At 34.2% G+C, this 16,140-nt stretch overlaps 1 protein-coding gene across 2 annotated transcripts in view; it reads left to right on the top strand.

Annotated features, from left to right (window-relative positions):
- The window catches only part of CHLSN (cholesin), a 342,470-nt gene that overhangs the window by 6,571 nt on the left and 319,759 nt on the right, over positions 1–16,140 (top strand). For both annotated transcript variants that reach the window (XM_074281124.1, XM_074281123.1), the window contains exon 2: positions 599–728. In XM_074281124.1, the coding sequence (XP_074137225.1) occupies positions 599–728 (130 nt within the window). The remainder of the gene's footprint in view (positions 1–598; positions 729–16,140) is intronic.

Here is a 16,140-nt window from a genome sequence, read left to right as displayed (position 1 = left end):
TTTGAATTCAGGTCTTTTGACTCCAGGCCCTGTGCACTAATCCACTCTGTGTGTGTGTGTGTGTGTGTGTGTGTGTGTGTGTGTGTGTGTGTTTATGTAAAAAACCAAGCTAATCATGGTAGTACTTCTCTCAGTGTTGTAGGTAATTCTTTAAGACAAATTATCAGCCTGCATTGGGAAAGGTAGTTGCCTTATCTGAAAGTTGCCCATGCAGGAAAGTCACTATGAGGTGAAAATCATCAAACATTAAAATTTAAAAATATAAAGAAGGCCAAGTGAAAGGAATACAAAGAAAGGTAATATTCAGTCCCTGCTCTCAAAGTGCTCACACTTTAATGGAGGATAGAATGGGCTAACACACACACACACACACAATATATATATATATATATATAGAGAGAGAGAGAGAGAGAGAGAGAGAGAGAGAGAGAGAGAGAGAGAGAGAGATAGTGAATGGAAGGCAATTTCAGAGACTGGATTTGTAGTGAGTTTTGAGGGGAGCCAGGGAAGTTGTAATTATTTTTCAATTTCCCCAAAATTACATAGTCTAAGAACTATTTTTAAATGCATGAATTATGTACTTTTTTCTTTATTGCAGGATGCCAGAGCAAAAGAAGAAAAGGTCTGAGATGTCAGAGAAAAAGAAAAAGAAATTCAAGGAGTTAGTGGAAGGAGAGGAGCCCCTTGTAGAGGAGAAGCCCCTAAAGAAAAAGAAGTTGAGTGTCAAGGTATGAGTGGAGGATGCTGCACATTGTGCACACGGCTTATTTGGTTGGTTCTGCTGTTTATTTTTCCTGGCTGTGCACCAGATCTGCTTGGCTCTATTCTCTAATCTCTTAAAGCTTTTTATTTATACTTGGGGACTGATAAAATAGTAAATTTGGCCATAGAGCAAAGGAAAGGAAACTCTGAATTTTAGGGAACACTTAAAGCTCACGACACTGATTTAGAATTCTTCAGCCTGTGGATATGTATTACCTGTCTTGCTGCTGTAACATCTCTGACCATAACCAGAGCAGGGAGGAAACAGTGAGTTGTGATCTCCAAAAGATTTTTGTGACTGAGATTTGCATGCAGGCAGTAGCACAGTGGGAATTGTTATGACAAGATGGGTTCAGGGCACTTTCCAAGAAGGCTTTTGACATTTTACCAAAGGATGATTTATAGTCAAGAGAATGGAGAAGGTTGCTTTTTTTTTTCTTCTATAAAATTGGTGTTCTTGGGATCATAGTATTAATCAGATTTAGTGCTGGAAGGGGCTTTAGGACTCTTAGAGTTTCTTCTATAACTCTCTCTTTGTCTTTCTCTCTCTCTTTATATATATATATATATATATATACATATATAAAACACTTCTATAACTAACTTCTTTTAGTGCCTACCTTCCCCAATATCTGTCACAACAAATGTTTTACTGGATAGTTTAAGTGAAGTATTTTATTCATATGTAAAAGTTCAAATGATGATCAAATTAGAGAGTCTGTGTTATAACAGAAAGAGCATTGGAATACGAGTGTGAAAACTGATAATCTAGTGCTTATTCTGTTATTATATAGCTGTGTGACCTTAGACCTTGCTTCTCCTCTCAGGACCCCATTCACATGTAAAAATGAAGAAATTGGTCTGGATCAATGATGACAGTCTCAAAAATAAATGAATCCTTAGTGGTAGGGTGGGAGCACAGAGGTGGAGAGGGGAAACTTATTGATTTATATAAAACTAGACATAATCTTTATTTCCTATTGTATTTTTATTTATTTTGTTTAATTACATTTTAATCTGATTTTCGTCCTCTTGATGCTTTTGAGCTTGGCAATCTTTCCTTTTAGCTCTGTTTTTTGAGACTATGAACTAGGCATAACCTGCAGATTCAAGTCTCTTAATTTAGGCTGTTTTGAGTTTCATTTCTAGTTGACTTTCTCTTTCTCATCTCCCCTCCCTTGTTCCCCCTTCCCCCCTTCCCACCATGGTAGCAGGTTGACACTGTTCTTTCTGGAGCCATTTTCTTCTCTGATTCCCCTCCCCACACCTTTTCATTTATTTACTTATTTTTATTTTATTATATTGCATTTTTGTCTTTAAAATCCAGTGATTTAAAAGTACAAATAACTTCCCTTATTTTTTCCTCAATAGTATTTATTTTTTTCCAATTCTATGTAAAGAGAGTTCTCAGCATTCATTTTTGTAAGATTTTGAATTCCAAATTTTTTTCTCCTTTCCTCTCTTATCTCCCCCCTACCCAAAACAGCTAGCAATCTTATATAGCTTATACATGTATATATGTTTTTAAACATATTTCCATATTAGTGATGTTTTAAAAGAAAATCAGAACAAAAGGGAGAAACCATGAGAAAGAAAAAAAAAAACCAAAAAGATGAAAATAGTGTACAACTTCCTTTTTAAATTTTGTGTATTTAACACCTTATTTTTTCTTTTCAGAGTGTACAACTTCCTTTTTAAATTTTGTGTATTTAACACCTTATTTTTTCTTTTCAGATCCACACTCTCTCTTTGCCAATTTCCTCCCCTCTCATACCCCACAAATTGAAAGTAGGGAAAAAAAAATCCCTTTTTGATATGTAATAATCAAATAAAGCAAATTCCCACACTGGCTGGATGAAAAAGAAATAAAAAAATCTCAATTTGCATTCTGAGTCCATTACTTTATTAGGAAGTAGGTAGCATTTCATACTATTCCCAAGTAGGGGTTACTGAAGCTAGTTATATATTTTATGTTGCAGTGTAATCTAGTTTCTTTAGAACAGGTTTCTTTATGAGTGTCAGAGAATCTATGTTTGAATAATTCTGCTATAGAATACTTGTGTAACTGTGGGCATTTAAGTCTCTTAAGCTAAAAGATTGCATAAATTGGATTAAGTGATCAATGTTTAAGTCTAAAATAATGATTCTATGACCCTTATCTATCTCACTCATTCCTTTATAAAATTTTCTGCCTTTTTTTTTCATCATTAGTCCCTTTCTCCTATCTTTGCTGGCAGATTTGCCATTTAGGTATCCTGCCAAATAATTTAGTGAAAAGCATCGTATTTTCAACCCATGTTTATTTATGATTATTACTTCTTCCCAATCCAATTATTATTAGGTCCACATAGTTGGGAGGGGAAAAAAAATCTTAGAGGGTAGAAGAGGAATGGTAATAGTTGTAGTAGTATTTGGTATCAGCCTATCCTAGTCCAAGAATATGAATGTAGCTGCTACCCTATATCAAGAAAGATATAACTTTTAAAGGTGATAGTTGGAGAAATAGATCCAGGAATATAGGGAGTACATTTGGACTCATTTCAGTGTCATGAAGGAAAAAGAGTTTGTTTCCTACAGCCTGTGGAGATGCTTACTGGCCAGAAGGTGTCAGCAACTACTTTCAATCAGAACTGCTACTTCATTGTTTCCTTTAAGGTGCTCTTTCCCAGAGGGCCAACATGCCAGTTCTTGGATGAATTTTCTTGTTGATTTTCATTTGAGGAAGGTGATATGAACTAGGAGTAGAGACTCTGGTTTGAGTTTTTTGTTTTTAGTTAAATTTTTTCTTAAGGACTTAAAAACAAACTTCAGAAAAATGGAGGTGAGATTCTTCCTTACAAAATGAAATGAGGTTTTATTTAGGGAGAGCAATTCTCATTAGCATTTCTGATTCTCTGGGAAAGTTGTTTTAAAAAGCAGATTTCTCTATTAAAATTGTTGTTTAAGGAAAAAGAATAAAGTAAGTGCAAATATTTATGAAGGAGATCAGATTTAAGAGGCCCAGAAAACAGTATTCCCTATCCACCAGATAGGAATGATGTGGAAAATTACTGCTATGAACTTAGCTCTTTGTGAGCTCACTTCTGTGTTTCACAGATGCCCCAATGTCTTCTTGAGGAACCTTCTAAATCCAGAGTGGACGACAGAGAAGATACTGTCCCTTCCCATTGGTCATTGTACTGTAGCCTTCCCAGAAATTTAATCATGGAGAAGATTCTTCAGGTCATCTAGTTCATTCCCTGGGCGCTCATACTGAATTACTTCCCACAGAATATAGCTCAGGACTGTTCAGGGGTATCAAGTGATAGAATTTTCTTCCTTTCTCTCTGGGTACTTGATAGAGTTAAAGTTCACACTTTGACAATGTTACCTTTTCCCTTTGGCTTATGGTTTTACAAAAAAAATTTAAATTATTCAGAGACAGTTGCCTTTTCTGTATGATTCCTTTTTCCTTGTAGGTTTCTCCTTAGGAAATCCCATCCATCAGTCTTCCTTTCTTATCTCTCCCAGTTCACTTATCAACTCTTTATTCAGTTATCACTGTGTTAATTAAAAACCCAGGGTCTGATGATTGGTGGTGATTATGGGGTGGAAGGAAGAAGTGATGGCAGAAGACAGAAATTTTTTGACATCCCTCAAGAGATTTTTCCAAACAGTGATTTCCACACAGCCAGACATCTGGGTCAGTTATTTCACAAAGTCTTCATTAGAATGTAAGATTAGTTTTTCATTCTGTATTCTGATAAACTTGAGGTATTTTTGAGGGAAAATATTAGAAATCTTGGAGCTTTATTCCCTTAAGATTTTCATTCAACCTGCTCTCTTTATAAGATGAAATCAACCAATTGTTTTTCTGAGGAATAAGTTTGTTTTTCTTTTTCTTTTTGCAGACTAGTAAGACTAAAGCTAGAAGATTCTTGCCATTTGCTTTAACTCTAAGGTATTTTATTAAGAGATTTTATTAATATCTTTTGTCTGTGGCAGGAAGACTAATTCACATCTTGCCTTGGCCTCTAAGTAGCAATGTGTTTCTTATTTGTAAAATGGGGATGCTAATAGTAACTGTTTCACAGGGTTATTGTGAGGACTAAGTGAGATATCATAATCTCTAAATTTATTATTATTACATCATTTCTGGGACTCTTTCATTTCTTTTCCTGCTCCTCCCTCAATACTGTATACAATTTCATAACAAAAGAAAAGTAAAACCACCCAACATACTGACTATATTTAAGGACAGACTACAATTATTATCTCTACCTTTTTTTCTCTGAGTCATCTCTCAATTCCTTGAAGTCTGGCTTCCAGCCTCATCACTCAAGGGGAATTTTGTCCAAACTTATCAGTGACCTTTTATTTGTCAAATGTGATGACATTTTCTCAATTTTCACACGTCTTCACCTTCCCGAAGCATTTAATACTATGGATCACCTTTTCCTCCTAGACAGTCTCCAGGGATTTGTGATGTTGTTCTCTCTGGGTTGGCTTCCTACCAAGCCAATCACTCTCTTCAGCCTCTTTTGCTGGCTCGTTCCCCACGCCATGCCCTCTAATAGCTGGTGTTGTACAGGTTCCATCTTTCTGAACATTCTCAGTGGCCTCATCAGGTCCACTTCAATCATCATACGTCCCAAAACTGTATCTCTGGCCTACTTGTCCCTCCTGGGCTCGAATCCTGCACCTGACCTGCCATTTGGAAATTTCCAACTCAGTGATCAGTGGGCATCTTCTTAAATTTAACCTAAAACAATACTTATTATTTAACCCAAATCCCTTCTTCTTTAGAAGTTCCCTATTTCTGTTGAGATCACTTTCATCTTCCCAGTCATCCTCTTTTCCTCAATCTCACCCTAAATATACAAAACCTTGCCAGATCATTCTACCACCTCCGTCTCCCTCACATTCTCCATTCACACAGTCGGGGCTTCATCAGTTATGGACTAATACAATAGCCTACTTTTTAGCTTCACTATTCAAGTCTTTTCTGTTCCCATCCATCCTCCTTGCAAACGCCAAAATGATTTTCCTTATGTCACTTCTCTACTCAGGAAACAGTGGTGGTTCCTCATTACCTCATTACCTTTTAAAGCCCATTAATACCTTCTCCTGACTATCTTATTACATATCACTGTTGTTCACGCTCTTTGTAGTCCAGTGTTACTGACCCTTTTAACATTTCCTCATTCACTAGATTATATTTCCAGTGTCTCCTTTGTTCCAAGTGTTTTTAACCTTTGTTTTACATGATGGGTCCCTTTGGCAGACTGATTAACTCTATGAAACATCTATTTTTAATTTCTATTGATTTGTTTATTAAAGCTTTTCATTTTCAAAACATTTGCACGGATAATTTTTCAACATTGCATAACCTTGTGTTCTCCTCCTTCTCCCTTACTTCCTCCCCCTAGATGGTAAGCAATCCATTATAAGCCATCTATTTTAAAAAAAATATATATATATATATATATATTTTTTAAATAATTGAAGGAAATGATTAATTTTTTTCTCATCTAAATTTGTTCATTATTTTACCAAGAATATGAGGGTAGAGAGGTTTCCTAGCAATTTTTCTCAAAAGGGAGTGATTCTAATCCTCTTACTAATTTATTTTTTAAAGGTTGACTAAATACTGGGCAAGTTTTAGAAGCTTCTATTTCTTGCATATCTTGCTTATTCTACTATTTCATTATTGCTAAATTGCCAAAATTATGATAAAATTTGAGGTCTGAATGTTATCTTTCTTTTTTTTGCATGTTTTCATTATTTCCCTTCAAATTATGGATCCTTTGTTCCTGCTAATGAATTCTATTTTTTTTTTTTTTTTGGCTAGTTTTATAATTTGGTAATTTGATGGCATTGCATTACATTTACAAATTCCTGCATTTAGCATTGCATCTGGCACATAATGAGTGCTAACTAAATTAGATGATTAAGTTAATTTAATGTGGTCGTTTTTTATTATTGATCTGACCAATCACAAATAATAAATATCTCTATCATTATTTAAGTGTTTCTTTATTTTATAAAGAATGTTTTGCTGTTTTATTTATATAAATCTTGCATGTTTCTTAGTAAGTTAACTTTGGTATTTTGTAGTTATTTAAATAAAATTTTTCTTATTGTTTCTTCCTGGTTTTTATTAATACAGTATTGAAATGCTGGTGTTTTTCATGTATTTTGTAATCTACACTTTAACTTATTGTTTTGTTTTTTTTTTCTGAGGCTGGGGTTAAGTGACTTGCCCAGGGTCACACAGCTAAGAAGCGTTAAGTGTCTGAGAACACATTTGAACTCGGGTCCTCCTGAATTCAAGGCTGGTGCTCTATCCACTGCGCCACCTAGCTGCCCCCCTCCTTTTTTTTTTTTTTTTTTAAATAGTTTTTATTTACATGGGTAATTTTTCAACATTGACAATTGCCAAACCATTTGTTCCAATTTTTCCCCTCCTCCCCCCCACCCTCAGATGGCAGGTCGACCAATACATGTTAAATATGTTAGAGTATAAATTAAATACAATATATGTATACATGATCAAACAGTTGTTTTGCTGAACAAAAAGAATCGGATTTTGAAATAGTGTACAATTAGCCTGTGAAGGAAATCCAAAATGCAGGCAGACAAAATTAGAGGGATTGGAAATTCTATGTAGTGGTTCATAGTCATCTCCCAGAGTTCTTTTGTTAGGTGTAGCTGGTTCAGTTCATTACTGCTCTATTGGAACTGATTTGGTTCATCTCATTGTTGGAGAGGGCCACGTCAGAATTGATCATCACATAGTATTGTTGTTGAAGTATACAACGATCTCCTGGTTCTGCTTATTTCGCTCAGCATTAGTTCATGTAAGTCTCTCCAGGCTTTTCTGAAATCATACTGTTGGTCATTTCTTACAGAACAATAATATTCCATAATATTCATATACCACAATTTATTCAGCCAATCTCCAATTGATGGGCATCTACGTAGTTTCCAGTTTCTGGCTTAACTTATTGTTTTAATTGGTGTCCTTGCTGCTTCTCTACAGCTTGCTAAGAATAGATCATATAATTTGGAAATAAAGATAATTTTTATATTTCTTTGATGCTTATGCCATTAACTGTTCTTGTTTTCCTTTTGTTCTTTATATTAAACATTTCCAGAACTGTGCCAAGGAATGGGGGGAAAAAGAAAATTCTTGCTTTACTCCTATTTTTTACTGAGAAAGCTTCTATTTCTCTTTGCAACAAAATACTAGTTCTTAGTTTTAGACGTGTGCTTTTGATCATATTAAAAAGGGGCTTTTCCCTGCCTCTCCTAATTTTGGTTTTTAACATGGAACTGTCTTCTATTTTATTAAAACCTTTTTTTTTTTTTTTTGCACCTATTGAAAAAATAATATGGTTTTGCTAATTTTTTTCCTAAATCAAATGGGTTTTGCATCTTTAATGAGCCCCAACATGGTCGTGAATTATTTTCTGAGGATTTTAACTATTTATTCTTATAATAATTTTATTTATTTCTTTTCATCAATATTTCATTAAAATTCAGTTCAGTTGATCTATACTTCTCTTTGCTTTATTTATCCCTAGTATGGGGATCAGGACTATATTTGTTTTATAAAAGTAGCTTGGTGGAATATTTTTTCTTTTTCTTTTTAGTATAGCTATTAAATGCTCTTGAACTATTGTTTTAATAAATGAAATTAATCAATCTGACAGGTTTTTTTGTTTTTTTTTTCCCTTTAGCATTTAATTTATGGCTTGCTCAATTTCTTTCTGGGAATGGGTTAAGTATCCTTTTTTTGGTTTTGTTTTGTTAATTTGGGTGTTTTATATTTTTAAATTTTATATATTTTTTTTCATTTATGGAATAAAACACATTTTATAATAGTGTGATAAAAATATAATTGCATGTGAAATTACAAATTTATTATGTACAACTTGCTATTCCTTTTAAATATATAATAAAGTTATCATATAAAATTTTCTTTCTCCTTTTCTTCTTCCCTTCGAATCACCCTAGAGATAGCTACCATTAGATATAAATAAGTAAACATATAAAATTATTCAATATATTTATTTTTTCATTCATTTAAATTTTCAGTTTTGCTGGCATACCAGTTACACATGGTAGTTTCTGGTTAATTCTCTTTTCCCTCTTATGAATTCACTCTGTTCATTTTTTATATTGATAATTTGATTTTCTTTTATTTTCTTGATCAGGTTAGCTACTGGTTGATTTTTTTTTTTAAAAGAAGTCCTTTTAAAAAATCTAACTCTTGTTTTGTTTATAAGTTCTATTGTCTTTTTGTTTTCAATTTTCTTTTTATCCAATTTTTTAAAAATCACTTTTTTTTTTCTGTTTTTCTTTTAGTCAGACTGTGAGGAAACCAGACATGTGTGGAAACATTGAACTTTTGGAGGTGCATCTTAGATAGAGGCCAAGCACCTCTTTCATTTTCCCACCTCCTTAATGTTAATACAAAGTCCTCCCAATTGATTCAAATTAAAAGTTACGATTTGCCTCCATCTTTCTCATAGAGATCTCCTCCTTCCTACTCCCAACTTATTATTGATTATTTATTTTGGGGACTGGTTTGCCAATCTTTCTCAATACGGGGATTTTGAGTAGAGCTCACCCCCACTTCCAGATATAATCTTATTCCCTAGAACTTCTCTGATGTCACCTGATCAATTTCAGCTAGTACAAAAATAACTACTTGTCCATTGAAGGCGGATGACTAGAGGCCTATTCTGGGAACCTAAACATCCTCCCTCTGGTCCTTTCCCAAGACTTATCTCCCTCCTTGTCTAGGAGATATGTCTTCTTTCTCCCTGCTTCTTCCTCCACAGTCAGATTTTAAAATTCCCTATCTCATTTAATGTCTTGACTTTCCCTTTCTGGGGTGAGATGTTGGTTGGACCTTGCTGGATGTAGGGGGAAATCTCAGTCACTCCCAGAAGGTGAATTGGACATTTGTACCTTTCACTAACTTTTATGGGAGTGAAGGTGGAGCCTCCATTCTTCTTGCCTCCTGCTCATCAATAAATTTTCACCTGATCTTCTTCCTTTTATTTCTCTTCTCCAAGTTCCTTGAATTTTTTTTTCTTTCTCAGCTCAGATAAAACTATGATATCTAATCTTGATTTTCCTTCCCCCCCACCAATCCATTCTTTTCATTTACTTTAGATTAATTTGCAATAACTCTTTCCATGAGGAATTTTTTTCTTTTGAGGGAATACATGGGTACCACAGTGGCAATTGTTTTATAATCTGAGTGTGGGAAGAGGGTTTTGTCCTTTTCATTTCACACTATAATTTCCCTTTGAACCTATGATTCCATGTTTACTTGCCATCTTGAGTTCTTACTTACTTTCTCCCTCCTCCCCCACCCCTCACTGGGAGGTATTATTAAGATGGATGTACCTAAGCTTGGGGAAACTATCCTTAAGTTTCCCTTCCAGCAGCTTTTGAATACAACCTCCCAGTCACCAGGAAGCCCCTTCTTCTCTGAACTGAGTCATTTGATGGAATAATATTATAGCATTCCCTTTTTGTTTATAGGACCCAGCTCTCATTGGAAACAGCACTGATTGGAACTAGACAATCTGATTCAAACCACAGCTGTGTTACTATTTATGTGACTTTGGTCAAAGCAATTATGTACTGTGTCTCAGTTTCTTAATCTGTAAAATGAGGCTTTTTTTTTTTTTTTTTTTTTTTTTTTAGATATGGAGGCTTTTATGAGGTCCTTTCAGTACCAATTTATGATTTCATGATCCTCCTTCTGTGATCTGCCCCTCCATATTTCATCATTATTTCCCTTCTTAAAGTCAAGAGGAGAAATTGAAGTCTTTGGATTCACCTCTCCTTTTGGGTGGCCCAGACTTTTCCTGATCCTTATCCCATTCCATTTTCTCTTCTCTCTAACGAAAGTCTTTTATATCATTCCCCCACAAATAATTCTGACAATATGGAAATGAATTTTTTTGTCAGTGAAATATTAATTCATTTCTCCTATTTTTATCTTGATTTTTTCTTTGTATATATTTTGCACCTTAGTGCAAATAGACAATGATATTGTCATTGTCTTTTTAGATGTTTTTCAGTGAGCTTTTTTTTAAAAGAGAACCAAAAAAGAAATTAATATTCCTAATCATGCATAATGAAGAGATAAAATAGGGAGAGGTAAATATGAAAGCTTGGGGAGAGTAATTGATTGTAGAAAAAATATTAAATAAAAATACCATAATAGAAATTCTGTTGTCAACATGGAGCAACCATGTATAGACATCTATCTCAAGTACAAAGGAATACCCTTTATTGTGTGAATTAACACCAGGAGTTAAAAAGTGAAGGGAGTTTTAGCAATTAACGAATTCCCTGATAGAACTCACTTAACCAGAAGGAAGACACCTTTAAAGGTAATATGCCAAGAAGTAGGAGTATGCCATTGATTGACAGGTCATAGAGGAGTTTAGCAGACTAACCTAGTTAGTAGAGGAAGGGAATTACTTGACTTTCTGATTGGATAAGTAATGGTAGGGTTTCTAGAGACCCTGACTGGGGTGGGACTGTAACTGAAAGTCCAACTGAATAAAAGACTTAAGAACAAACTTAATAACATTTAAGTCTGAGATGATCCCATTGTGAGCCCTTCCTTTGGGAAACCTTTATACTCTTTGGAACATTATAATCTTATCACTGCTTCTGGCTTTCTTTGCTAATGCCCACTTTGATACCCAGGACCTCATCACATAGTATTTGAGTTTTAGCTACGTGAAAACAACATTTACCTTTTTTCTGTTTTGGTTAGTTTTCATATTGAATATCCTGTGCTCTTTTGAAGGAATGATTCAAATTCAGTCATTTTCTTTGGTGCTTAGGATCAGCTTTGTAGATTTTCATTTTGAATTTCTGCTGATTTTCTTTGCTTTTCAGAATGCTAGAATAATTTTTTCTTTATACATACATATATATTTGAACAAGAGTAACCTTGTGTTTTTATAATTGATAGATTTACCTAGGAATGTGAAAAGTTTTGCCCAATCAATCAAGTTTACTTTTGAGGTATATAGCAAGAAATAAGTAGAAATTAATCAGATTCTTTTAATTCATTTAGAGGGTAACTGCCTTTAAACATGGCAGTTTATGAATGATTTTGCAATAAATTAATCACTATACCCAAGGAGAAAAGAAATTGTTTATGGGCATTGAATGAAATCCTAGAAAGATCTCTTAAAAGTAATTTCTTATAACCAGTAGAAGTCTCAGGAAAGGGTAGAGATGACATGGGATGTGACCTGTCTGGAGCTAGTTCTCCATCAACTTTTTGAGTAATGCTTAGGCTTTATGGTTTTAGATCAGTTAGTACAAAAGTTAAAAATAGTGACAAATTTCCAAATTGTCCATCCAAATTGGATAACTCTCAGAGATCTCAGCATGGTTGCAGCATCACAGAAGGCTTTGTGCCAGCTATTGGTGCAGCCTAGAGACTTCAGGGATCAGATAGGAGAGGCTCAAGGAAATGATCAGTGCCGAATTAGTTCTTTTTTTAAATTTAATTTTTTTCTAGTTATATATGTATATTCTTTAAAAATCTCTTATTTCCTCATGTTTACAGAAATTGCACATATTTAACCTATATCGGATTACTTGTCTAGGGAAGGGGCAGAGAGAAGGGAGGGAGAAAAATTTGGAACGCAAAGTTTTGCATGGGTGAATGTTGAAAACTCTTTGCTAAATTTTGAAAATAAAAAAGCTATTATTAAAAATTTTAAAATATATTTCCTTATGAATCATGTTGAAAGAGAAAAATCAGAACAAAAGGGAAAGTTGGGTTTTTTTGTGTAAAAATTTCCTTGTGGTACATTTTTATGTTTGTTTTTTTGACATTGTAATATCTACTGAATTGGGTGCTTTTCTTGTTCTTTTGGTGTAGTAGGGATAAATTTCTTCTCATTCTTGTCATGTTTTCTTTTTCATATATTTTTGCATCTAAAATTTCTTTCTTCTTTTCACCCATTCTAAAAGGATCTCAATCCCACATCTCTTTTTAGGGGCTGCAGTTCTTATTTATTTTCTTTACCTTTTCCTCTTCTTTCCATTTCCAAATTTAAATAGAGATTGGTATAGTACCGTGGTAATAGGTAGCAACTATGATACAAGTAAATATTAGCATTGGAGTGGGAGTCAGAGAAGAACGTTTTTAGTTGCTCTTAGAACTGTTTCTTATACTAGTTACTACATTGAACACAAGAGTAGCAATCAGAGACCTTAAAAGACATTTGCCTGGAACACCACTTAACATAACAGGCCTGAGAATTGTTTGAGCCAGTGGGTGGCTTAGCTATGTCTGTAATGTTAGTTTTATTAAGTACCATATAAGGAATATGCCCAGCTCCTTTTTGGCATCTGCTTTGCAAACTCAAACTGTTGATAGTAAGAAAAACTTACATTTGTTGACCAGACTTGTCCCATGTGATAGTCTTGAGTGCTCAGTGACGAGTAATTTTTTCTTAACTACTTTTGCTTTCCAAAAAATATAGCAGATAGGGTGTTATTAGTAAATATTATACTTAGGCTATAGTTTATTTAACCTATTTCACAATATGTATATATATCTATGTATATATGCGCACATGCGCGTGCACACACACACACATACAATATGTGTGTTATGAACCGAGAACCAGTTTCCAAGCCCAGGAAAATCAGGATTCCAGTGCTGCCTTTGACACAAATTAGTTATGTCATCCTGGGCAAGTCATTTAATCTGTGTTCTAGGTAACTCTTAGTAAGTTTTAGGGAAGATGCAGAACTTTATTGGTAGAAGTTTGCTTATCTAGAGTTTTAACTATCAGTGAAATCTTAAATCCAGTTTCTAGCTCCCATTTTTGTGTTTTCAAAAGTTATCATAGCAAGTTGGAAAAGGGGTGTGATCTACCCAAATTCTTGAAGTCGTGAATTGTTATCTTGGTGGAAATAAGATGAAGTTCTGTACCTAGAAGTGTGTTGTATTAGTTGGGTTTTTTTGGTTGTGAGTTGTGTGGCTTCCCCCTCCCCTCCTTGGAGGAGGGGAGGATGTGTTAAGCTTGAAAATCAGAGATGATGTCAGTATATTAAGGCTATACTTATTTTATAATTGCTGATTTTAAACAGCCCTTGAACTTTATTGTCTAGAGCTTGTTCAAAGCCAAAACATGTCATGCAATTGGTATGTTATATCTCAAGTACCCAGTGACAGTGGATTTTTTTGTAATTAAATCATTAAGGGTAATTGTTTGCTGGTATTTATAGCAGCTCCCTGGAAACTTAAGTTATTTTTCTTACTGCTGTTTTTCCCTTCTATTGCTTTGCTTTTCACTTTATAACTATTTAATTGCTGAGCTATCAATTTATCTTTATTAATGTTTATGTTTAAAAAGCATTAAGAAGTACAAAGTGTTCTTGCCAGATCTGTTTTCAGTATCAGAGGAAAATAATTATTGCTTTGAAAAAAGGAAGTTAAAGACTTTTCTTGTATTTTGAATAGAAGTTTAAAATGTATAGTAGTACCTCATTTATCTGGAGGTCCTATTTCTGATACTCTTAGCTATCCACTATCCTGAGCACAACTGAAAACCATATAACAAAAATGCTTTCCAAACACTCAAAGCAGAAGTCACAGAGTTCATACTATACCAAAAGTCAAACCTATGATGGAGCTCTTGGATCCTCACTCAGTGTTTGTTAACAATTATTTTACATTTAGTGCTAACAAATAGGGTTATATGGTTTATCCTGATTTGAAAGGAGATAAGATAATTAAATATAGATGCATCAAGAGCAAAAATCATGGATAACAATAAAAAAGGAAGAGATAGCATAGTGAAAATAGTATTAGTTATAGAGTCAGAGGATCTGGGTTTGAATCCTACCTTTGATAGTGTCTACCTATGTGTGATTTAGGCCTCATTTTCCTTCCCTATAAAATGCGAGGGTTGAAATGGGTAGCCTCTGAGATCCCTTTTAGTTTTAGATCTGAGTCTTTTTTTCTTATTTAATAAATATTGGCTGACTTTCATATTCTTAATAGTATTTTATTTTTCAAACAGATGCAAAGATAGTATTCTTTCCCCTCCCCCCCCCAAGACATTTGGGGCTTATGTGACTTGCCCAGAGTGTTAAGTGTCTGAGGTTATATTTGAACTCAGGTCCTCCTGATTCCAGGGCTAGTGCTCTATTCACTGTGTTACCTAGCTGCCCCTGAAAAAAAGTTTTCAACATTCGCCTTTGCAAAAACCCTGTATTCCAATTTTTTTTTTCACCTTCTCTTAGCTCCCCCTTTCCTAAGACATCCAGCCAAAAAAAATACAAAGAAACACACACACACACACACACACACACACACACACACACACACACACACACACACACACAGCAAAATAAAGGGGGAAAATCCTATGCTTTGATCTACAATCAGTCTTTCCATAGTTCTCTCTCTCTCTGGATAGGATGGCACTTTCCACCATAAATCTATTGAAATTGCCTTAAATCAATCACCTCATTGTTAAAAAATTGATCATCACATAATCTTGTTACTGTATACAGTGTTCCCTTGGTTCTGCTCTATTTATTTAGCATCAGCTTAATGTAAATCTTTCAAGGTTTTTCTGAAATTAGCCTACTTGTCATTTTTATGGAGCAATAATATTCTATTACATTCATATGCCATTCCCCAATTGATGGGCATCCACTCAGTTTCCAGTTCCTTGCCACTACGAAAAGAATTGCTACAAATATTTTTGCACATATGGATGCTTTTCCCTTTAAGCAGATTTTAAGCAGTCTTATGAGATTAAAACTAAATCACAAAAAGTGAACACAAATTTAGAGTGCTCTCTGGTGTAGACATAGACAACTCTGGAAATGCTTTAAAGTCATTAAAAGGTTAAATTATGTTTAAGAAGATGGTGAAATATTTAATGCACTTTATTTAAAAAATTTGTAATACATTTTATAAAGATTTCTATCCATGAGGTTAAAATAAAAACAAAAATAAAAGGTTGACAAGCTTCAGCCATCTGGAAAATTTACTAGGGTCACACTTTTGAACACAAAATAACCTTGAGAATCACTTTAAATATAATTTAATTTTTAAAAGTATATTTAAGGGGCAGCTAGTTGGGGTAGTGGATAGAGCACCAGCCCTGAAGTCTGGAAGACCTAAGTTCAAATTTGACCTCAGACACTTAACACGTCCTGGCTGTGTGACCCTGGGCTAGTCACTTAACCCCAATTACCTTAAGGGGGAAAAAGTATATTTAAAAGATCTTTCCTCTGTTGTTATTTCCTTTCTTCCTTTAGGCAGCTGCAAGCTATTGGAGAACAGAATCAGTGTTTGCCTTAATAGTCTTAGAT

This window comes from Sminthopsis crassicaudata, chromosome 1 (assembly GCF_048593235.1).
Source record: "Sminthopsis crassicaudata isolate SCR6 chromosome 1, ASM4859323v1, whole genome shotgun sequence".
Lineage (NCBI taxonomy): Eukaryota > Metazoa > Chordata > Mammalia > Dasyuromorphia > Dasyuridae > Sminthopsis > Sminthopsis crassicaudata.
Note: the sequence above shows the minus strand (reverse complement) of the source record. Positions and strands in the feature narration are given on the sequence as shown.